Source organism: Falco biarmicus, chromosome 10 (genome assembly GCF_023638135.1).
Source record: "Falco biarmicus isolate bFalBia1 chromosome 10, bFalBia1.pri, whole genome shotgun sequence".
NCBI lineage: Eukaryota > Metazoa > Chordata > Aves > Falconiformes > Falconidae > Falco > Falco biarmicus.
The window spans coordinates 20,786,509-20,811,126 of NC_079297.1; the positions used below are offsets into that span (position 1 = coordinate 20,786,509).

Below are 24,618 nucleotides of genomic sequence, written 5' to 3' on the forward strand. Positions count from 1 at the left end.
GTCATAACTTCTAAATTTTTTATTTATAATGTGTTTTGCTTGTATCATGAATAGTACTGCTTTGTTTTAGATGTGCAATATAACTGTTTTAATTCAGCACTAACCGAACTAATGAGCTGTTCAGATCAGTCTTACACTACATATTTGTGTGATGCCTCACATGAAGTTTGCAGCATTTGAACAATAGAAGAATGTAAGAGGATTAACAAAACAATATTTGTTTTCCTTATTATCTTTTTCTTCCAGTACCAGTGACACTGGTCTGTTTGGCAAGAAGTGACTGGACACTTGTTTCAAGAAGACCTAACTTAATTGCAGCCTCTCTTTGGAAATTGGCCACTACACCTGTAAATTTTGAGAGCCTTCTGCCAGCGATGGAAAGCATCCTCAGAAAGCTATTTCCAAGGTGCCCAAAGGAGGAAACTAAGGCTTGCTATTTTCATTTGATCACAACAGGTAAGTCTGAATGTTCACCTTCCTTTAAATGCAGTATTTTGCCTGCCTGTATCATGGTACACCTTTATCAGTATTTAATCAGATAAACTGTGATCAAGGACAAAATTCCCCTTAACAAAAGTTTAGTGTGAAGAGACAGATCAACTTTGTGATTAGCCTGAATAAAGGCTGAGTATGCATTAAATTAGGACCTAACACCAAGTTGCAGGTGTACTTGTGATTTATCAATATTTCTAAATAGATCCCTTCAGAGACCTATCTCTGAAGCCATGCTTTGGAAGGTAACAAGTGCAGTAGGTCACAAACTCACACAGCCCCATACCTCCACACAAACAGTCAGAAACCTGTTGGGATGATTTGTCTCTCAAAAGTTGACCTTATTGAAAAGGGAGATGGGAAAACTCAGGACTTTAGGTGAGAAGCTAGAAGTGAGAGTGGAAACCTGTTGAAAAAAACACTGGTAATCTATGCTAGGATATATTTTTTTTTTTTAAATCAATCAACAGCGGTGCCAAGCACAAGGATCGAGACCAAAAGCCATCAAGGAGAGTGCAGTGGTCCCACAGATGTCATTGCTCCTTCGATCCATCCAAGGATGACACATGGATGGCTGTCCAAAAGCATCACATACTCCTGGCTGTGCTGACAACAAAGGTGTCACCCATGGGACAGAGTCAGGTATTCCCCATGCTTTTTAAAGCTGCGGAAGGACTTGTCCCTGGTATTCAGATGTGATTACACCAAGCTGAAGAGAAAGAAAAGGAAGTGGCAGGAAGGAATATAAAACTCAAGAGGCATTAGCCTGTTTGCTGTGTTTGAGGCTACATTTGCTTGAGTGCCCATGAACAAGAAAGCAGGCACCACTGAATAGTAGGCTTAAGGAAAGTCAGTTTAGCTTCAGAAGAGGGTGTACATACACTGATCAGATCTTAACCCTAAAAGACATAATCAAACAACAGTGTGAGCATGGAAGACTTCTGAATGTGCTAAGTGGACCATTAGAAAACACAACACCTATAGTGGGGATATTGTGACGCAGAGGTACTAGGAAGATTACGAAGAGAGATTACTGGTAATGACAGATGGAAAAGTTACTGAACCCACACATTGGAGAGATGCAAATCACAGCCATAGTGCTTTTGTGATAAGGATTTCAACTCGGTAGTAATGGTTTGGGACCATTAGTTCACATACCGTGGCTTTACCCAACAGCCCTCAGATGCTAATGGCTTGCAGTCCCGTGACAACAGGGTTGTATCACACCCGTGGTCCTGGGGCAGCTAAATCACTGGAGGCTTTGTGAACACATGAGGACTCCCCACACACCTCTAATGCACTTTTTTTTTTATGTACCTCTGTCTAGAAGGCTGTGAAAATTTTAAGGAGGGGATCACTTGTGAGTAAACACCACAGTGAAATTCATTCTCTAAGCGTGATGACCAATTTCACATTCCTATAAGAAGGAAAAAATAAAGTCAAATGACTATATTGTCTTGGAAGAATTAATGTTAGTACATTCAATGCCAAGCTGAAAGCCAGGCCAATAGTTTGTGGTTCTCTCCTCATCTATAAGGGAAATCTCCTCATCTATAAGAAATCACTGATGTTCCACAGAGTTTGTCTCAACCTGTTTAGTTAAATGCCTTTTTCTTAATATAATGTGCTTCTACAACCTTTTTCTCTTTTATTACAAAGAAATCATTCTCATCTTCCCTTGTTTCCCCAGAGGCTTTCACAAATACTTTCTGTACTGTCAATCTTGCCAGCAGTATCTCCTGTGCTTACCTACACAAATGGGTATGCAATGTATATTTTCAAAAATTTGACTTAGGTGCCACTTGTTTCAGTGAAAGAGTAGCATTAGTGCAGAGTGACTTGATGCAGTCAGGTGGAGTCGCAGAGCCTATGTGGCAAGTTACAAGAATGAGACTTGGAGCAGAAATCTGGTTGTGAATTTGGTTTGGGATTTATTGCTCGGCAACTTGGAGTACAGCTAGTCAACAGCTGGCTCTCTAGCCAAAACACACTGGCAAACAGAGAAAAATTGTCATGGTAACAGTGCTACAGCACATACTGCAATGGCACTCTGGTCTAAGGGAATTCCTAAGTGGTACCACAGTAAAAATTATGACTAATAATAACCAGTAATAAACTATTGCTACTACTAATAATAGCAGTAATTATACTTATACTATAACAACAGCGAGATATATTTGGCTAGTATTTGGTGATTCCAAATTGCTGTTTAAACATATCTTGCTGATTTCTTGTAAGCTCTCTGCTTGGGTATCACAGCTCCTCCAGCAGCAGAGGGTTAGTCCACAAGCAAAGGCATTTCTGTATGTTCCCCTCTGCAGCTGATGGAATGTCTCTCCTTTTTCCCTAATCATCACAGAAGCTTAAATAATATATAGTGCTATGGAACTTTGTCATAAATGAGTATGGCCATGGGGTTGGAAGTGCTGAAGCTTCTGAAAGAGCAGTAGTAGCACAGCAGGGTGTTGGGTACAAACTGCTGCAGCCCCAAAAGAGGTTTCCAAAACCACTTCACCAATATCATCAAATTGTGATCCAATGTATTTGGGAGCTAACTCTGCAGCCTGTGTTCATGTTGAGTTGAAAACACCATGAAGCATGAGAATGGGTTTCAAACCACCCCTCAGGCTCAGTAAAAAATAATGGCAATTTGCTGCTCATAATAAACAACAACAGTGTGCAAGGTTTGTTCTTTTGATTCTGAATTATGATTGCACTTGCACCAGGTCTGCTACAGGAGGGAGTTTTGGGGTAGCTTTTTTATCTACACTCCATAATTTTCCCGCTGCAATTTAAACAAACTACTGTGGTGATGAGAGGAGGGGAGGAACTTTCTAAATTCTGTAAAAATCTAATGTAGAACAATGCTTGCCTGCACGATTCTTCTTCCTCCTCTGCTTTGTCCTCCCAGCTCCCTAGAAGTGGCCCCAGCCAGTGTGAGAAAGACCAGGGGAGTTTTAGAGGACAAGAAAGAGGAGGTCTGGCTGCAGGTGTAACACATCACCAAACTGCAATATGTTTGTTATGAACGATACTGCTTGCCTCTTCAAATACTGATGGTGAAAACTGTCACTACCACCAAAAATAACATGCTTATTAAATCATTTTGGCAGCAGTTCAGTGAGGACTTCTAGACAAACAAACAGGGTAGCTTTGAGGTCTCCTTGGCTCTCTACTCCCTCCAATACCTTCCAGTCCCAAATTGGTGGTATTTTTACTGGAGCCACAGTCCAGCACTGTACAAAAAAGTCTACCGAGCCAGGCTTTCCATCTTACCCTCTTAGTGTAAGGTAGAGTCAGTACCAACAAACACTCATCTTCCCTGGGCTCCATCAGCTGACAGGATCTTCAGGATTGGTCCAATCCTTCCAAAGGTGGCCCTGGTCTGGCACAGTGCTTTAGTTCCTGGGGGTCCTGGCATGATGTCTTGATCAACTTCAGCTCCCCTCCTTCTGCAGCCACTCCTCTTGCATGGAACAAGACGTGTGACCTGACCCATCCTCTTCTTAAAACCAATACACAAGCAGATAAGTACTGTTCATCCAGGTTGCTACGCTGATGTTGGACAATAAAGACTAAATGAAAATAACGTGATTGTGGTAATTTGTAATTAAAGCATGTAGACACATTATTGAGAACTGGTAGCTCCTGAGGGTTTTGGAAGACAAATCAGTCAGCAGATCATTGCGTTTGCTGTTTTATCCCATTTGTTGTTGGATTGTAACTGAAGTCTTAGACTGATTTCTTTCAGAAAAATAGTAATAGGAATGACAATAATATGTACAGTGTTGTAGACAATAGGAATGGCATTTTACAGTAAGGACTTGTATCATCACTATGTTCCATCTTCCAAGAAGTATTCATAAAGACTCCCGTGCCTTTTGTTTCTCCGAGATCCTGCATTTGAACTTCAAGTGATGAGTAGCCTCCTAGTACGCTGGTCCAACAACTCTCAGGAATATAAATTTACAAATTAAGAAGTGGGAAGAGGGGGGAGAAGACATTAATTTTTGAAAGGTTGTTAGTTTTTTTGTGATGGAATCCTTTTTCACCCAAAAAGTGGTGCCCAAATTTAGTTTTTATCCACTGAAATAAATGGATATTCTGAAAACTCCAGGCATTTTTTTAATACTGCATTCCAGCATTATGAAGTTTCATTAAGGTAGCCAAAAATGTTTCCCTGCCCCAGTTCCAGAGAAATGCTAAATGGCCATGGATGTACTGACACCAACCTCTCTGATTTTGCCTGGTTCTTTACATAGTAGAATAAATTGCATACAGCTTGTCCTGTGCAGGTCAGCAGGAGCTCTGCTGTGTTCCTTTTGTGGTGGAGGGTGTGCTTCAGTGGTTATTATAAGACCGTAAGACTTTGGGGTTCACAAGGCTTTTTCTGGCCATGTCTCTGACAGGGTGGAATATTTTGTGACTGTATATAGCATGTGGCAAATAGCATAGCAGTGACTGCACAGCACTGTCTGAATTCCCTGGGCAGAGAATTTTCTCTTTGTTATGTATCGCTCCCATCCCACTGTCCTGATTCTAACAGCTTGTGTGTACATTCTTTATTCCCATTAATATCAATAATAATGTACATGGAGATTCATATAAAAATAATCATTCCAAATGGCTGTGCTCTGAACATGAAAACAGTGTCTCTGGTAGGGATCAGATTTTCTATAGGCTCCACTTCTTTTGTTTTATTCCATTATCTTGGGAAATTACATGGAAATGAGTGAGAATAGAATTTAGTCAGTGTCTTTCATGCAATAGTTTACCCATTATTCCAGTTGAGTGGTAGCAACGTAAAAATGTTGGAGCTGTGGGACATGTTCTGCTTGCATGGGACAGCTAACAGGTTTTAGATGACCGCACTATTACATTCAACATTTGCAGGACATACATATTCAGGAAGGAGACTTAGCTTATTTCCAGGTAGCTTCCAATCCACTAATGGAGGGAATCATGGGTTAGTCCTGGGAAACTAGTAAGAATTCCAAAGTCTTCATTCTGTTGTCTGCCTGGTTTAAGACTCTTTTCTTCTCAAGACAATCTTTAAAGTGGTCATTTCAAGTTTGCATTTAACTCGTTCCACATCTTAAAAAAAAAAAAAAAAAAAAAAAAAAAAAAAAAAAGCAGTCCTAAGTAAGGTAAGTATCTAAGCTATTTTCCTGACGATCTCTTCCTCTCTTCCTGCAGAGCACATTAGCAGTATGAAAACTGTACATTCTCTTGGTGCAAATATAAACATATTTTGAAAGGAAGAAAAATCATAAACTGAATACTCTTTGCCGAGAGCTAAGGAGTCTGTGTGGCTTCCTTGAACAGAGGGACTTGAGTCCAGTCCTGTTCCTTCTTTCATCTGCAGGAACAAAAATAGATCCTGCAAGAAAGGTTCTCTTAGAACAGTACCAGGAATCATCCCAAAGGAGAGGAGTGGTCTCTCCCTTTTTCTTTTGCTTGTTTTTTAACCTGCATGTATTAGTTCCTGTAATGCTGATCTTACTGTAGCTTTTGCAGCACTATTAGTGAAGTGAGAAAGATGGAAGGGAAATTCAGGTAATACAACAATGCCTGACTAGAATGAAGTTGCTCTGGGCCTTGAATGACGAGAGGAACCAAAAAATTAAGTCAAAAATAGAGCAACACAGTATGCCATCTCTGCAGGTTTCTTGGCATCGAGGGAATTTTTCTGGGCAAGGATCATTCATCCAAAACTTACTTATATCATCCAAGTGATCCAAACCTGGAGTGAGAACTGGCTCCCATTGTAATCCATAAGGCCTGTTATTAAACAACATAAAGACAGTGAATAACGATATGCTAAAACCTAAGATAAATCTTCTAGACATGTCTGATGACAGATAACCGATGCATCTGTTGACAGATAACCTGTTCTACAGACTTTGCAATGTGTTTCTTTGTTATATATCTGGCTTCTTATCTTTTGTTTCCATATGCCTTGAAGGGTAAGAAATTACATTTTACCTAATATATAACTGCTGTCATTAACTCCAAGCAACACAGGATCTGATGAGTAACCTCCATGCTGGTTGGTCTTGAAGCTCGGGAGCTGTTACCTGTGTATACTTCATGGCTTGCATTTCACTTTTCCAAAATTCACCTGGCTTTTCAAAAACCCAGTTCTTTCTGGCTGACTTCATCAGGAGCAATGTAGCATGGAACTGAGTACTTCTGTGAGCGAGCTGTCTGTTAAACTGTGGGTTTATAACTGCTTTCAGGACTTTTTGTGTGCCAGAGTGCAAGATAAATCTTTCACCATTGCCAGTACTGCTGGTGGTTATTAGGAAAGAAGAGTATTTGGAGGGGTTTCAGGATGTTTGTGTTCCGGCCCCTACCTCATGCAACCTGTAAGGTGCAGAGCTTGCCCAAAAATCAAAGGAGCTCATCTGTGCCTCTTGGTGTAGGTGAGTGCCACGGTCCTGCTGAACCCAAGCAGCTGTCCTGTCCTTGGGGATCAAAGTCAACATCGTACATTCTCTGCACGCTGTGCCACGTTGGGAAAGCACTTTGCCTAGACCAGGCTTTGAGAATCTCTGCCACAGTGGTTCTCCAACCCCGACGGATCACACAGATCTTTCACGTCTCTGCTCTTGATTCCCCCCTTGCCGCCCCAGACATACATGAAAACATCACATCTGATGGCAGCAGAGCTGCCCTTCACTGCCAACAGCAAGCAATGGGCTGGGAAGGAGGACAGCAACACCCAGCTCATGGAGGTATTCTGAGGATACAGCCACTGCCTTCTGAGAGGGCTCAGAACTTGCAGTGATGAACACCGCAAAAAGTCCAAGAGTAAATAAGGAAAAGAGACATCCATTTGTTTCACAGTTGTGACACTAAAGGTCAACTGGAAAAGCTAGTCTCCTACATGCTCAGAGAGGTTATGAATTGTACAGCTATGTCCATATATGTTCTGACAGATTTTAAGTGGTGCTTTGCTGGGAAGTTTTAAAATTCAGCAATACACGTCATTTGCTTACAACAGCCAGTTTTCTTCACATTAGCCACTGGTAAAAAATGATTCATGCAAGAGAGGCCACATGTTGAACAGACTCATGCAAACCAATTATGCTACATTCAAAGTCAGCTAAAACATTCTCACACAAAAAGTTAACTTAAGCTACTATTTCCCACAATAATAATAATAAAAATAAGCTTAACAAACACTTACCCTGATTCTCAAAACTCATTTTCTATTATGTTTCCTTTTACCAGTTTTTTTTGGCAGCGCGTCAAGTAATGTATCAGCAAAAGTATGTGTGCCATAATCTGACAAAAGGAAAAAATTGTATATTTTTAGTTTTAAACTGTTTATAATTTCAATAGGTAAAAAGCATACAGGACAAGGAAGAGCAAAATAGCATATGCAGAAATGTCAGCAGTGAATATGAAAGTATAAGCATGTGAGTTTCAGTGTAAGATTGAGCCTGGCTGGGAAATGAGTAAGTTTTCTGAAAAAGACCTGCATTAATAACCGAAGCCCTCTGAACGTATGTCTCCGTCTAGGTTCTTAGCAGACTTCCCTTCCAAACTCCTTTCAAACTTCATGAGGGTGAGGGCTGTGAGACTATTGCAACACCCTGTGACATTATTGCTCTTAAAAATTATCTGGCTTGACTGATGACTTCCCAGGATGTTTCCATTGTCCCATCCCACTGAGTCCTGCTCTTCAATAATACAAACTCCAGTGATACTCCTGAGGAGTCCTCAGATCCTCCATGTTCTCCGCTCATCCCACCACTCCAGAGAAAAGCATCTCAGGCTTCGGGAGCTGACAGTAAATCACAACAGCAAAGAGAAATCCCACTGAAGGCTGCTAAGAATTCCTTCCTTTGCTGGTCCTCATGATATCACTCCCCAAAGCTCATTTTCTGCTAGCCTTAGTTCACTCTACTTTACTTACTTTTTTACTTACTTAGTTCACTTATTCAAGTAAGCAGCAGCACCATAAAGGTGACTGCAGAAGATCCACCAGGTATGATGCAACTTTCAGCCCTGCAGTTAAGGTCTGGGTGTTGTTTAGTCATCCTTTGCGAAGAATGTAACTTCCATGAAGGGCATTCATTTATATTAGCCTGACATTTTGTCGTGAGAGTGGAGAAGAGAGCAGAGCAGCTACAGAAGAAGGGAGAGGGTAGTGGACAACAGGAAGCATGTGCAGCAAGAAGAGCTGCTAACAGAGCAAAAGCCAGCAGAGCAAAGGAAACTGCTGTAAATATGGAGCAGTAGTGACAGTGGGGTTGGGAATTATTGCTGTGGGGAATGCATAGTGGAAAGCAAAGCATGGGGCAAAGCTGCAGCCTGCAGAAACAGAGTGATAAGCAGAGTGTATAACAGATTGTCCAGATGTGTTTCTTCACCTGAGAGCTGCTTGTACATCAGTCAGTACAAGGATCAGCAGGACAGGGAAATGGCTTTCTGTGACCGCATCAGGCTGCCTGGCTGATGGCCTTGGGTCTCCCAGAGGGTCGCTATCACCACACCAACACCTCACACCTTGGAGCTGATGTTGCCGGAACAGCAAACTGACAGCTCAAAAGCAATAAAGCAAACAAACCAAGTACAGATGCTGAGGAAAGAAGCTGCTAAGACACTGAACGTCGTTCACAGAAAGTCAAATGTCTGTGGCTTGATCTTCCAGCTGGAGCTCCTTGGTGCCATCCCTGCAGCAGCGGGTGTGTATGAGCAGCCCAGTCACAAGCTGGAAGTGTGAACTGTGACATGTAAGCTGCTGAAGACCTAAAAGAGTCACACAGATGGATGCAGTCATGTCCTCTGTGATCTCTGCTTTATACGGAGATACACGGAGATGCACAACTGCACAAGCTCACCAGCAGCAGAGGGAGTAGCTGTTGAAAAAGTCCATACTCATCACAGGCAAAGTGATGTTCAGTCCCCTTACTGAATCAATCCAAATACACCAGAGAGAGGTTATTGGTGCCTTTGTTATCTGCCCAGCATTGTAGCTGCCTGCTGCTATACTCCACTGCCCTTTTCCAATATATAACGCTACAACATCACTCAGGATAATAAGGTTTTGATCATGGCAAGACGCTCACAACAGCAAACAACCCAGGCACACAGAGATCAAATAGACCAGCTGCAAATGGAGAGGGGAAAAAAAAAAGCGCATATGACTCACTAGCTTGTGTGTGGGTATGTGTGTTATGCAGGCAACAGAGGCCTGGATGGCGAAGGTCTCCCAGCGACCCCAGCCATTCGGGGCTTGGGCCCCCAGCCCCGTGCTGCATTCCAGCCTGCCTCCTCTCCCGGGACCACTGCTTCTGCTCACACAGAGAGGCAGCCAGACGTGAACGTGAGAAAGCTTTCTCAGGCGAGTCCCTTCTGCAGATCGCTGGGTAGTTGTCTTCCAAAATAATCATAATTAAAGGGGGCGTACGCAGAAGGGGAGCTGGCATACAGGCTTGCTCTTTTACCATGTCTTCATAGCACGCAAACATGGTGAAAGGGATTTTTTCCCAACAATATACTTCTCCATGCCCCCTCTAGTCCACTCCCCATCCTTCCAGATCAAAGGGTCTCAGCACAATATTTGCCTTCAGCAGAAAAGCTCATGAGCAACATCTTTCAGGGTCATTTACATCTATTTACTGGAGTTAATAAATATGTAAATTGATTCTTAAATTGAGGACCTAGACCCCTTTAGAGATACAGACACAGAGCCAAGTTCCGATGACTGCCACGCCAGTGCAATTGCAGCATAATTTCTGTAAAGATTGTACAGATATTCCAGATTCCTTCTTCTTTTCCCTTTATCTTTCAGAATTCATGATATGAGACTTGAACCAGGGTGTGGACCCAAATTCTGTGAATCCTTTCTTTTTATATATAGTTTAAGCCTAGAGGAATTTGGAAACCAGAGGTGTCTGAACTGTGATATCCACATACACTTCTTAGAGAACAAAGCCGATACAAAGATGAAGACATTTTACCTGTTTTAGTATTTAAATTATTGCTGTGAAGGAGTGTGTTACACCAAGCGTAGGGGGCACACAACAGCAGAGCATGGCATGATCTGGAAGATTCAAAAGAATTAATTATGGGATGATCTGGAGACACCCAGCTCCCCTTCACTGCGTGAAAGTTGATGGCATGTTGGAGGGTCAGTTCCTGGCTCTGCCCTGGAGAGCCTGGCTGAAGGTTTCATTGGCTTCCATAGGGAATATGTTGCTTTAACGGTTTCCTGTGACAATAATTTCCAGCAGGCTGTCTGTTGCAACATAAAGACCCTGAAAGTCAGCAGCTTCCACATGTCATTTACACCTGGTGTGAACTGAAAATGCTGCAGTTCTGCATTGTCTTCATCCCTATGGGTTATTCACAGGTACAAACAACTGGGGGATCAGAAAGCTTTGAAGCATCAGGACTAGTGTGTCATAGGTAGACTGGACACAAGTTCACACACACATGTACATATAAAATTTGAAAGCACAACCAAACTTTGTGGTTTCAATCCTAGCTGGAAACTTGTTGCTCTTCCTCTCAGAAAGGTTCATTTGAAGTCCTTATGGAAAGAAAAAGTGCCATTTAATTCTGTAACAAGTTTAAGACTGAACTTGCAGAAGCATCTCTTATTAAGCAGTGATAATGTGACAACATAATTTGATGTTCTGGACGTGCTGTGTAATCATTTAGGACCTGATCTTGCAAGCATATGGACTCTAAGCCTAACAGGGCATTTTAGGACCCATTTCTGTACATCCCAAAGAGATGAAGGTACCACAGCTCGCTGGGCCTCCAGTGCACATCCCTAGATGGAAGTTTTAACACGCTTCCACATTCACAGGACTAGGGCCTCCGAGTTCGTGCTTTTTTGGGTCAGAGACAATAGCTGTCAGTGGCAGTAAGGCTGAGCAGACCTGGCCCTGACCCAGCTGCGGGCATTGGACTACGCTCCCGCTGCAGGAGGGAAGATGCTGGGTAGGTATGTTGGCAGAAGTACCACTCTTAGCCTGATCCTTCAGAGGTTAAATAAACTTAATCCCAAATTAATCCACCGCTTTTTGCTAACAGCAAATAATTCAGATTTGCAAGTGAGGTGGGATCCGAGGACCCTGGGGAAGGACGAGGTGTGCAGCACAGCCCCTGCAGAGCAGGGCAGTTTCCAAACCTGCGAGCAGGTGGCCTTTGCTTGATGCACAGCCCTTTCATCCAGAACAGATCTACTGGGATTGTCAGGTGTAAGAGGGGTCTGGATGGACCCGATGCAAACAGAAATGTAGTAAATGTCTGTGCATTTGACCTCAATGGATTTACCAGCCTGTAAATGTCCACAGAGAAAAATCTAAATTCTGCTGTCTTTAAACACACACAGAGAAATTGTCTGACATTGAGACAAAGCTACACCTAGGAGCCTTTTACCTTTGTAGCCCCAGATCACAATCACCCACAAAGCAGCAGCAGTTTCTTTTCCATCCTAAGAGGTGTGGTAGGAGAGACACACGCACTGTGTAGATGCACCTCACAAGAAGAAATAAAAGCACATCATCTAAGTTTGCTTAGGTTTAGCGAAGGTCAGAGATTTTCACACCTAGGTGAGCTGTCATCTGGCTTGGGGCAATTCTCTTTTCTCTCTCATCCTTTGCTGGAACAGCAGGAGAGCTTTACTGGCGTGAAAGGCTAAACTGTCTTCAGGCTATAAAGGACTTGAGTCACAAACCACTTCCCACACACACACACAGACTTTTGTATTAATTCAGGACCTTCCAAAATTGTCCTAATATCTCCTCACCTGTTCTTTCTGAAAACCTGTTGAAGGCTGAGGCTTACGCTAAGGGAGGTGACAAAACATATGGGATTTGTTCTAAACAAAGTTGTTCTAGACAGATGGGGTCAAAACTTCAGCTACTTCTAAATACTCAGCTTCATTTTCATGAACTTCAACTAAATGAAATAATTACCTATGAACAGCTGCACCATTAAGACACAACAGCAACATCTAAGTGCACATGTAGTAAAGATTAGAAAATAATCATACCGTTAAAAAGCACAGCAACACTTGCAATGAATGGGCGGCCTCTAAAGCTCAGGAATAAACTCGTGTCACTACAGCCCCTCTCAGTACAGTGACCAAGAGGGAGCTCCACATGTCTTGTACTCCAGAGCAACACTGTGCTTTCTGATTTCTTAAAGGGATATTTAGAATCAAAAACTTTATTACCACTTTTGAGCACATGCTGCCTCTTTAAATGTTTCCCTCTTTATTAAAGCCTTGGCCCTTTCCTTTGTTAATTTTTTTTTCATGTTCTTTCATTTTTCATTTCTTAAACCTCCCATGCAACAACTGTTTTGGCTTTTAATGAAGGGAATTTTTCTGCATCCAGCAAACTGTAAACCATGTCGCTTGGATACAGCAAAAGCTGAAATTCCACAGATTTCCATAAAGTCATACATTGTGTTGGGGGGAAAGTGTGCTGGGCATTCTTTGATTTTTGTGTCCTGCATTAGCATTTGTAAGCACTTAAAGGAGAAAAAGAGAAAGAAAAGAGAAAGAAAGAGAAAAAAGAAAGGAGGGGGAGAGAGAGAAGGAAAGAGGGAAGGAAGGAAAGAAAAAAGAAAGAAGGAAAGAAAGAAAAGAAAGAAAGAAAGAAGAGGAAAGAGAAGAAAGAGAGAAGGAAGCTGCTGTTGATGAATGCAAAATATGACCTTTTCTTTTTAAAAGTTTGTGCTGTCCCTCTTGTTTAGCACCAGAGCTGCTCACGCTTTCCCTTCAAGACGCTCTGGAGTTGTTAAGCATCTAGGGGTGATAATTTGACTTTCAGCTAAACCGGAGGGCTGCAGCAGACAGCAGTAGGTGGTGATGTAATAGGTACCAACGCACATGGATATATAAATATCGTGGCGAGGGCTAAAGCGCTATGGCTGAGCAGCTATAGAAGATCAGCACTTCAGACAAGACTCCTGGAGTTGAGATCAAGTTCAGAAGCCCTTGCTCCCGGGATTTCCTCTCCATGCAGCCAGCCCAGGGAAACTGCAGATCCTCGGAGGACTGAGCGCGGGGCTCCCTCCCTCCTCCCCCCCACCCCCCGCTTGGCTTTTTGGTTTGGTTTTTTCTTTTTGTTGTTTTGATTTTGGGTTTTGTTTTTGTTTTTTTTCTGTTCTGTTTTCTGTTGGTTCTTTTTTTTTTTTTTTCTCCCCCCCTTTGACCTCGTTATAAAGTGGGAGCTGGGGGGCGAGCGTATTTTCGGAGCGAGCGGCCGCCGGCCCGTGGCTAGGCGCCCCTGAGCCGGGATGCCTCTCCCCGCGGCGCTGCTGCCGGCGCTGCTGCTGGGGCTGCTGTGGCCGGGGGCGGTGCGCGGCCGCCCCCCCCCGGGTCGCCTCCCCGCCGGGCCCCGCCAGCGCCGCTGGGACGCGGCTCTCTTCGCCCGCTCCGTCGCTCGCCTCCCGGCCGAGCGCCGCGACGCCGCCCGCGACGGCGACTACCTCCTGGGCATCAAGCGGCTGCGGCGCCTCTACTGCAACGTGGGCATCGGTTTCCACATCCAGGTCCTGCCCGACGGCCGCATCGACGGGATCCACAGCGAGAATCGATACAGTAAGCCCGCGACCCCCGCGGCGGGGCAGGTGAGCCGCTCCGCGCCTGCGGAACCGTGGTTCCGCGGGCGCGGAGCGGCTCACCTGCCCCCAGAAGGCGGCGTGTGCCCAAAGGAGGGTGGGTGCACGGCTCCCCTAAAAAGTCCGCCCGCCCACGGCGCCGCGCCGCTGCCCGTCCCGGCTGCCCCGAGGGCGGTGGGCGCCGGGGGGTAGCGCGGCGGCGGCGGAGCTCCTCGGGCGCTCCGGCGGGGCTCGGCGGCGCTGCTCATGCCGCCGGCAGGCATCAACTGTCGGGGTTGCCTCCACATCTGGATGGTCCGCAGTCCCGTGGGCGCCCATTCTTGAGCAGGGGCCGGGGAGAGCCCAAGCTCTCCCCCAGACTTGAAAAGCATCTGCTGGGGACTTAACCCCATGGCCCCGGGACTCTGATATCCAACTGAAACAATAAGATCCGAGAGGGGGGATATAAGCTGCATGATGACAAATGTTTCATTTGCCCAAGCACACACTGGCTTATTTTAACCTTGTCTACACAGGAGGATGCCTGGGGGCAAAGTAAAAATAGACACTTGGCTAAAAGAAGAGAGGTCCCAGCATGGGGCATGGGGGAGCACACGGAGCATGAGGCTGGGGTTCTGCAGCCACCCACGGCGGTGCTGGGGCATGGGGATCCACACCGTGCTGGGGATGGGACCCTCTGGGTGAGGGCAGCACTGGCATCACACGCTTCTTCAGGACACAGCCCTTTGTCCCCCTGACTCCTGTGTCTCCTCTGTAGGTCTGCTGGAAATCTCCCCCGTGGAAAGAGGAGTGGTGAGCATATTTGGTGTTAGAAGTGGACTCTTCGTGGCCATGAATAGCAAAGGCAAACTCTATGGATCTGTAAGTAGCCACTGAGTGTGTGCCTGGGGAGGGGACCATGGTTAGCTGGGGTGAGAGGTGTGCATGGTGCTAAAAGCTGGCCAGAGCCCTATCTTTGCCCCTCCTGGGTCAGGCAACACAGAGCAGCCCTTGCTTCCTTGCTAACAGAAGATGCCCAGGTGTGCTGCTTACTGAGATTTTGATGTGAAACCAACTCTTTTGCATTACACTTCCTTGGTTCCCCCATAAAAACTATCATCACCCAACCATGGCTACCCATCTTGCCTACCGTATAGACCAAAAGGGTAGTCATTCACGTGGCAAGACCTCAAGCTAGCCTCAGTCCCTATCTTCCTTATGTTTAAGTACAAACAGCCTTAAGCAGGTGCACTCCATCTCTCAGAGGGCACTTGAACTTGTGATCAGTCAGGCCCCCACAAATGACCCTTTATGATGTGATGATCAGTGGCTGTCACATACCTATTGATCACTCTGTTAATGCTCTTGCAGCATCCTCAGGGTCTGGGCTTCCATTTATAAGGCAGCAGATCTATTCGGAGACAATACAGATCTTTTTTTATCTTGAAGGAAAGATAGAGGCATCTTACAAAATATACTTGAGGTGGACAATAGCAGTGCATGTCTTTGCCTGTGTTGAGCTGTCCTGCTTTTGAGTTCAGTTCCATATAAGTTACTGTGATCAGCATCATTTCAAACCCATCTTCCTGGGTCTCCTTCCTTACCCATGCCTTTTCTATTATATGTTTCTCAATTATGCTTTGAAGAAACTTGGACTGTGGAAGAGCCAAACTATGTCAAAGTTAGCTAGGGCACTTTCACATGAAGACATGAAGCAACCAGAATTATTTTCTGCGGCATCAGTCCTGTTACAGAGGATTTTGACTTATATAAAAGCCAGGCAGAATCAGTCACCAAAGTGCAGAGTTCCCTTTGCATCATTTCTTAGGAAGACTGCTGCTTTAGTGTCCTGGTTAAAGTACTTCCCAGTGCAGTGTTCAACCTTTCTTACAAAACCCTAGGCTTTTGCCTGATACCAAGAGATGAGTTCAATTGTCACTTGCCAGATAACACACTTGTGACACCTGTCCTTCTTTGTACTGACTTGCAAATGAAACCTCTTTGCTGGAAGGGTGCTTTTTGTCAGCTCTGCTTCCCTGAGCCATTAACATGAGTTATCCAAACCCTTCCTTAGATTTTAAAACTAAAGCAACACAAAATGCTGTCCATGCTGAGTGTCTTTAAAACGCCTCTTTCTCCTCAAGCAACAGGAGGAAGTGCTAGCGTTCAGATTTTTCTAAAGCCTCTCAGGTAATTTGCCGCTGGTGGGACAACCACTGAGTGATCAGGTGAGCAGGGCGGCAGAACTGGGCTTGGGCCTTACCCCACTGCAGCCCTGTTAAAACATGCCCCTCTTCCTCAAGAGTACAGACATAGCTATGGGTGTCCTTCCCACCTTCAGGTGCCTGGCCTGGGCACAGCATCCGTAACGATCCTCTGACTCCCGAGTCCTGTTTGAAGCTTCCTTTGGGCAACCACTTCAAAAGATTACCAAGGGGGGTGAGGGGGGTCAGCTGCACATTTCCCTGCACACACCTTCTACACCTGGTAGCAAGAATATTTCCACACCTGATGTTTAAAATTCCTTCCCTCTCATTCTTTCCTTTTCATTTCAGACCCATTTCAATGACGAGTGCAAATTCAAAGAGATTCTCCTGCCAAACAACTACAATGCTTACGAATCCAGGATTTATCCCGGGATGTACATAGCCCTGAGCAAAAATGGAAGAACAAAGAAAGGCAATAAAGTATCTCCCACAATGACAGTGACACATTTTCTTCCTAGAATCTGAGACATCTCCCTTCAGACCTACCTCAGCACAGGGGAAGACGCAGAACACATTTGGGGAAAAGAAACGTGGTGCACTTTTACTGGAGAGTTTTATGCAAGAGTAGGTGTAAGATATTTAAGTTAATTATTTAAATCTGTATATATTGCCACAAAATTTATTTATAGTTCCGATTTTTTTTTTTAATTTCTGAAAACAAAACAAACCTCCAAGCCAAGGTATTTCATTTTGTGGTGCAACAGTAGAAGACTTCTGCTTTCTGGTTTATTTAATTCATTTCTAAGTTATCACAGGTGTGCTGCTACTCCGTGTCCTAAACCTCATGAAATCCAATTCCTCTATTACAATGTTTTGCACTGTTTGTGTGTTGTAAGGTGTCTATTGTTGTACACATTTGTTTGTTTGTTATGGTGGCTCTGTTCTCCTCTGTGTGTTTTACAACCCCCCCGTGACTCCCGAAGAAGCTCTTGGCCTCCAAGAAGGAGCGGTGGTGGAGGTGCCTGGGTGGGATGCCAGCACGGAGCCACACACAATGCCTGACCTCCTTTGTGCGGCGTTGCTATTTAATTGGAACAGTATCGGTTTACCTCGGTACAGAAAGCACAGTGCTGAAGAGCTACCCCACAAATCTGTTTTTAGATCTGCCAGTGCTGAACTTTGAACTTTCCTGCAGTCCGTCTTCTCAGAGCTGCCGGGCGGTAGAGAGGCTGAAACACCTACATAAACTCAGCAGGATTTGGGTTGGTTCTTTCTGTTTAGATAAATCAGAGCATATGATCTTTTGTGGCACTTCATGGAAGCTTACATTTGATGTGATTGCTTGGCATTAGGCTAAAAAAAATATGTCTGTCCCTCCCCCAGCGAGCGCACTGTGAAACACACAACCGGGAACCAATTATACCTTATTCAAATCAAATTCCCTCTCACATTTGGAGACTACATTAGTTTTTCAAAATTTGTGAAACTCTATAATACTCATAAGTTTTTAAAAGGTGAAAGCATTTGCTGGTTCATAGAAAACACAAGCTCCACAGAGAGAATTTAGATTGATTACTAGGAATTGAGGTTGTTTTGTACTATTTATTATTTTTGGTGCAGTACTTGGAAGGAGAAATATGCTGCTTTTTTCTGTCTCATTCCCTGACAAAGTCGCTTAATTTCTACCTCACTAACTCTCAAAGCCAGTCTCCTAACAAAATCTGCATGGAAGGAAGGTACATGCTTTTCTGCTTGGTCTTACAGTTCTGGAGGAGGGCCTGGGGGAACAATCGTAATCCCAAATCTCTTTTTTTCCATATGTAGCCAAAAGTATTCAGGATAGAGTTGGTTGCATCCTATTTGAGCCTTGTCACGTTTGAGCTATCTTTACCCAGTGGTTTACTTTTAGTAAGGATAATCATGGTGAAAATATTTGCAGACAGCTGTCAGGCTGCAGTACTATATCGTCATCAAGTAACCCTATATTTTTCTTTATATATTTTGCAAGTGTAACTCATGTCTCTAAAGTGATGAAGGAAAAGACAGGTTTGATTATGGGGGAATCACTAAAAGGATCCATTTGTCTTTTTTTTTTTCTTTTCTTTAAAAGATACATCGTCTTTGGGGCATCAGTATGTTAAGTGGGAACCAGGACTAACCACAATGTTTGATGACTTAGAGGATGTTTACAGATCATCTTCCAATCTAAACCAGTTATTTCTGACTACATGCAAATCTGAGTTCAGGTTTTTTTCCTCTTTACATTCCTACACAAAAGCCTTTGTTCCTTTGTAACAGTATACAGACTTGCCTGTATCCTCTATTTACACATGACCTTGAAGGCAAAACCTACTCACCAAAGTTCAGTAAGACCAGAGCAGACCAGGACCAGATCTTAAGGCAGCTGCTGTCAAAGCAAAAATAACAATTCAGAAAAAGGAAGTCAAATCAAGAGACAACACCTAGGAAATGTCATGCCTAAGGATTTTTAATTTTTTTTTTCCTGTAATTCGGGGGATTTCTGTACTTTCTATGTTTTCTATATGTGAGTAATCATCGTGTAATTATCACCGCTACCTCTGACAACCGATGATTTTGTTCTAGATTTCAGATAGCAAAATCAGATTGCAAAGCTTCTCTCTGGGAATGGTTCTTGTTTGCCACTTTTCACTCCACTAGATCCGCAACTGACAGCCTCACACAAGATATGTTCAGAGGTAGTTGTTGTAACTTTGAAATATTGTGGTAAAACCTTGATAACAATGTTACATGGTATGAGCTTTCACCATTCACCAGAATCTGTCTGTAGTTTTATACAGGTGCTGTTCAAGACTGTGGTGTATGTGCTGTGCACATTTAAACACATAATAAATGATAAACGTTTACAACGTATGGCACCCTGGTATTGATTTTAACTCTTCAGAAGGGAATGCATCCTGCAACGGAAGGCAAAGAAAAATGATATTTCACTTTCCCAAAGACTGGGGAGTCTTTGCACCTATGCCAGCTACTTCATGAATGACAGCCTGGATTTCTTACTCAGCTAAAGTTCCCTCTGCCAAAGTCGAAATTATCCAGGAAAGCCCAGCTTCATGAGCTTGGTAACAGATACGCACGCCTGCATCTGCCACGTGCTAGTAACATATTATTTGCGTGGTTATTAGCAACGGTGGCTTTTTAATATTAGCTCCAATATTAATGAGCAGAGGCACAAACCAGCTTTGGAGTTTATGTTGCTGGATGTCATTGTTAGGAATGAAACCTGATTGCCTTTTGCTTGGCTTTAATGAGTGCTGTGAGCTCTCTCTGTGAAGCAGGACTCCACCAAGGCAAGAGACTGTAGGATTGCCTGTTTGATTTGAGATACTGTCTCCTTTTACAGTAAGTGATTATACTCGTGCAAGCAGTGTATAGTAATATGAAGTGCTTTGTAGCACACCTTATGGCAAGATTTTTTCTCACAACTTTTATTTATAAATACTCACGCATGCGCACTTGTACATACATGCACATGCTATGTCAAATCCCTGTACTTTCAGTTTTACCCCCTTCCTAGGATTAGGGAAGGACACATAACGGGAATGACAGTTTTCAAGTTTGATCTTACACGCCTTGACAGCTGAGTAAGTGCCATACAAAACAGAAACCCAGACCCCAAGACACAGACTTCTCTACTTCATTTTCCACTGAGTGATGCTCTTTTTCCTGTTCTTAGAGAGGCAAAGGTGATAGTTGAGCTGGGAATGTCCAGTGCCCTCACTCTGAGTAAGAACAATTTCCCTCTAAAGTTGTATAGAGTCTATAAATATGTAGCACAGGTGTTTTTTTTTTTTAACTGGACAAGTATAGCTGCAGCATGTTTAATGCTGCTATGAATAGAGCCAGAATAAATAGGCATGCAGACATATATAATAATTTTTCATAATTAACTTTTTTGTTTACAATGCTTGAAAAAAAGAACAAAAGTAAATTATTACTGCCAGATATTCCAAAATTATAACAAAAGATTATGTCCAGGGATAAAAATTTGTTTCAGCATGGGGGAGACATCCAATTGCAATTTTAAGATTGGAGATAAATCCTAAGGCTTGGCTCTTAGGCAGGTGAGATTTCTGAGTAGTAGCTTTGCAGGTTCATAGCACCTAAAGAACCGGTGCTGCACATGTGGTCCTGCCCACACAGAACTGTAAGGGCCTGTTGCCAACACAGATGGAGCAGCTTGAGATGTCACAGAGAACTCCAGAGAAACGGTCCTCCTCTGGCATCACCCATTTTTTGCTTCATTGCTAAGCCAGCTTTCCTCACATTGCCTTTGGAGGTAAAGAAATGTATTAAAGGTGAAAATAAATTTAACCCCCCGCAAAAAGGCTCTGATACATCGCATGGTGCGACATTTCTGAGATGACTGGGAGCATTGCTGTGCTCCAGCCATGCCCAAGGCTCCTGCCATCCTCTGCCAAACATTCCGTTGTGCAGGACAACCAGACCCCATTCCTGAGGATGGATTGACAGCTCCTGTAAGCCAGGCATGTTTTCCTCCATCCAGTGATGGTCCAGCCTTTCCTGTGGGATAACCAGCAGAGGAGCAGTGCCAGCCTGGCCCTGTGCCATGCCCCTGCTTGCCGGGGAAGGACAGAGATAAGGCTCCAAGCCTGATCACTCATTTGCAGAGTTGCATGGTCCATGCTTAACATTTTCTGACTCATCTGTGACATCTACCAAGTTGTCTGTATCTAATCTGTGCTCATAAAAATCAGCATGACAAAACACTGCCTTGTATATAAATAGCCACAGGTTTCAGAGCAGTCACTGAGTTTATAGTGCCAGATTTGGTTGTTCACACTTTGCCACTTGGTTTCCACCGCAGTATGTTAACTGACCACGCAAGTGGCCAATTAAAGAGAGTCTGTTAAGGGATGAGGAGTCTTTTGATAAAGGCTAGCAAGCCCTTCAGCCAGAAAGTTAAAAGGAATTCCCCGAAACACTGCAGCTCCCTTTATATGACACAAAGTATTGTTGCTTGCCAAGCACAGATGAGAATAGATTTTTAATGTAGAAAATCCAGTCTGAAGCTAAAAAAACCAAACCAAAATAAAACCACCCCAGTTCTACCAAATATCTAAGCATGGATGGAGTAGTGCAAAATCATAATGTCTAGCTGCTTTCAGGGAATCAAACATGCAAAAGGGAGGCATAGCACGACTTCATTTTCCTGTGCACTGGCCGTGATTTACAGACATCAAACAAGAAATATTACCCTGAAGTGTTTGTCCTAAAAATTAATTTCTTTTAAAAATCAACTTAATATCATGGCAAGACATGTCTGTGGCCAGTCACTTAAGGCAGACAATTACTTAACATAAACCAGTGACAATTTCTTATATTGTAAGTTTCATTGTACATTAAAAAGAAGCTAGTTAGCACTGTCTATAGAAAAAGTTGATAGTTTTTTAATTTTCAAGACAATTTATAGTCTAATAATATATAAAATTCAAACAAATGTTCCTGAAAGCTGAGTATGATTGTTTTTTTCCTTTTTGCAAGCATGTCAAAAAGGAAAAAAGATCTGACATTTCTCAAAGATATTTCTCAAGCAGTGCCTTTTGAGCATGATATTAGAACATATGCTTTGTCTGTGCTAAAGACAAACAGAATTTTGAGAACCATCTCTTTGCAAGCTCTCCTGCTGCTGATGGACCTGCAACCTGAACGGTCGTGTGCTGGGAGTAAAGCAAGTAAATAACATGAAAACAGTTGTTATTAGGTTCCCTAAATGCTTTGTTACAGAGGCAGAAATTAAATAGCAAATGCAAGGGCTTTGAGGAAAGAACAGTTCAGTGCAGCAGATGGAGAATCAGATGTCAGCGTCACCTCTGTCACCAGGTAACCTGTGATGCTGGCAGCGTGGTGCAACAAGTGGTCCAGCCCTTCCTTTCTGAATGCCCGGCGTGACACCATGACATGTGGCAAAGATGGTGAGCACCTGAAACAACTCAGCTGCAGCTGCATTGTGGATCTAAATGATGGGTAATGACAAGCACTAGGAAATACCATGCCAGGAAGGTTTCAGCCTGGGCAGTTTACATTACTGCACCTTTTTGACACCAATATCTCTGTGCTTTAGCTCCCTGTTTCCAAGCTGTCCTCAAACACTGTTCAGAATAAATCTATTAATATATTAAAATTTGTGAGACATGCAGGTACTGAGTTTGCAAGAGCGTGGGAGCAGCAAGATGTGCAGCTTGAGGCTGACCAGGTTAAAGCTAGGAATGGATGCTTGGTTAGTGAACACCATCTGTACTGGGCGCTGAATGGGGCAGGACTCCTCACAAAAAAAGGTGGCGCATGACCAGTTTTTAGTGTTTGGGCAGGTTTAATTAAGTTTTTTCTCAAATTCGAGTGCTGGATTGACCTTGGGTATCTCCTAGTGTCATTCTGTGTGTCTACATGCAATTACATTTTATTACTAATCATACTATTTTATTGTGGATAGATACAGAAGTACTCATTCTCTATGACTCCCCAGGAGGTGTTGACCTTCACTATCGTTCATTCACACTACTTCATATAGGTTAAAGAAAGTGATTTAGTGATGTTTGTACCAATTAACATATTCCAGATTCAAATTGGTTGCTAATCAGGTTACCTCTGAAGTACAAATCAGATCTTTATCAGCTTAAAGGTGTTTGGCAAGTGTCAAAGCCACTTGGTAAAACTCTGTGGTTTCTGGGGAGCTACTATTTACATACTTTTTCATTATCTCCGCAGCTACATCTGCTTGCTTCCAGTGCCTTCAAGAAAAGTGTTTGTAATGCTGGTTGGGGCCAATACAGCTGCTTAATGTCATTGAGGTTAAGGGTGTTTGTGAGAAGAAAGGCAGTACCACCTGCAGGACGAGCATCCATTAGAGGTGGGAAAGACCCCAGCCTTCTAGGGAGCTTGTTAAAGAAGTTTAGAAGAAATGTCCAGCCGTGTGCCTCCGACTGATGGCTTGAGAGCTCACCCATAAGGGACCTTTTGGAGCTTTTGTTGGATAAACCCCTTTTATAGGCTCTTTTGCCTGGCCAGGTGATAAGTGGGTTCCCGCTCTGATCCCTGCCCAGGGTGGGGATTGCCCCAGGCTGGCTGGCAGCAGCTCATGCCTGAGCAGCACAGGGGGATGGATGGCCTCCATGGGGCTCCTTCATCACCCAGCCAAGGTTGCTCCAGTGCCTCCCCATGCCCACCATCAACACTGAAACCCAACACCATCACAGCCTCTGCAAGCCCTCTCCCAGCCCTGCAGCAGGGCAGCCCCCAGCCAGGAGGGACCCGGGAGACCCTCTGCTCCTCCACTGGGCACCATCTGGGGTAAGGGCCACTGCTCTGCTAGGTCTTGGCACCCCTCTGTTCCCCCTCCCAGCTAATGGCAACCAGCCGAGTGGCTCTGTATTACCTGGTGGGTAAAGGGCATGGTACAGCTCCCCGGCGCTCACCTTCCATGCTGAATCCTGCTCCGAGAAACCCTGATGCTACTGCAAGCAGGAGCTTGTCCGTGAGGAGTTACACATTAACCCAGGCAGTTAGGTTGCTATCTCATCCTTATGGTCTCACTCTGGAGCCAAAGTGTCTTTTCCTTGGTGCCTCGCCTTTACACGAGGTTTGAGATAAGCAGGCTGATGTCCCTGGGCACGAGCGTTGCAGCCAGGAGGTTACTGGGGTGCGATGACCTCGGCTCCCCCGCAGTGTGTGCTCCGGGAGCGGCCGTGCCCGCACGGCTGGGCAGGTCCAACCTGCCAACAGCCATAACTTTGGCTGCAATTTAGTACAGCTTTTCCACAGCCCCTAAGGACAATTACCTCGGTTGCTTTTTCCCTTGTTTTTGACCTTCCCCAGCCAGGGCCGCGTGACTGGCACTGCCTTTCCCCAGCAGCCCTGCCCATGCCTGGCTTTCCCCTCACACACAGTGAGACGCTGCTGTCCAGAAACACCCGCTCCATCCAGCTCAGCACCCTCCCTTCTGCCACATCATCCCATGCTGACACCTTTTCCTCTCATCATGCCATTTCTCTTTTCCCCCGTATACTTCTGCTCTGATTTTCTACCCATCTTTTCTTACGTTTCTGCATTGCATTGCCTCCAATTGCCCTCCCTTTCTCTCCCACCTTTTCTACTCTTTCTCTTTCCCCTGAGGTCTTTTGTTATGTTTTATTCTGGAGACCTTATGAATCACGTTAAGGCCAAAGACACTCAAGCTTTAACCAAGCACGTGCCAGGTCCTGCTGCTGTGGATAGTGCAGATCAGAACAGCAGTGATACAAACTCTGGCAGCATGGGAGCGACTCGTACCTATACCCGACCCTGT

General features: G+C 44.1%; 1 protein-coding gene and 2 long non-coding RNA genes across 3 annotated transcripts; 1 reads left to right on the plus strand and 2 right to left on the minus strand.

The window, feature by feature from the left end:
• Nucleotides 1-2,403: 2,403 nt before the first annotated feature.
• Nucleotides 2,404-13,515, minus strand: LOC130156502 (uncharacterized). Its single transcript, XR_008824443.1, has 3 exons — nt 7,685-13,515; nt 6,212-6,273; nt 2,404-5,586 (listed from the first exon to the last, which is right to left on the minus strand). It is a non-coding gene; the product is annotated as an uncharacterized LOC130156502 (long non-coding RNA).
• A 195-nt stretch (nt 13,516-13,710) lies between these two features.
• Nucleotides 13,711-16,826, plus strand: FGF4 (fibroblast growth factor 4). The gene is made up of 3 exons (XM_056355062.1): nt 13,711-14,068; nt 14,846-14,949; nt 16,623-16,826. Exons 1-3 carry the CDS (start codon nt 13,765-13,767, stop codon nt 16,797-16,799), a joined length of 585 nt encoding a protein of 194 aa, XP_056211037.1. The 5' UTR covers nt 13,711-13,764; the 3' UTR covers nt 16,800-16,826.
• A 635-nt stretch (nt 16,827-17,461) lies between these two features.
• On the minus strand, nt 17,462-23,799 carry LOC130156504 (uncharacterized). Its single transcript, XR_008824444.1, has 3 exons — nt 23,710-23,799; nt 18,632-18,681; nt 17,462-17,547 (listed from the first exon to the last, which is right to left on the minus strand). It is a non-coding gene; the product is annotated as an uncharacterized LOC130156504 (long non-coding RNA).
• Between the last annotated feature and the right edge of the window lie 819 nt (nt 23,800-24,618).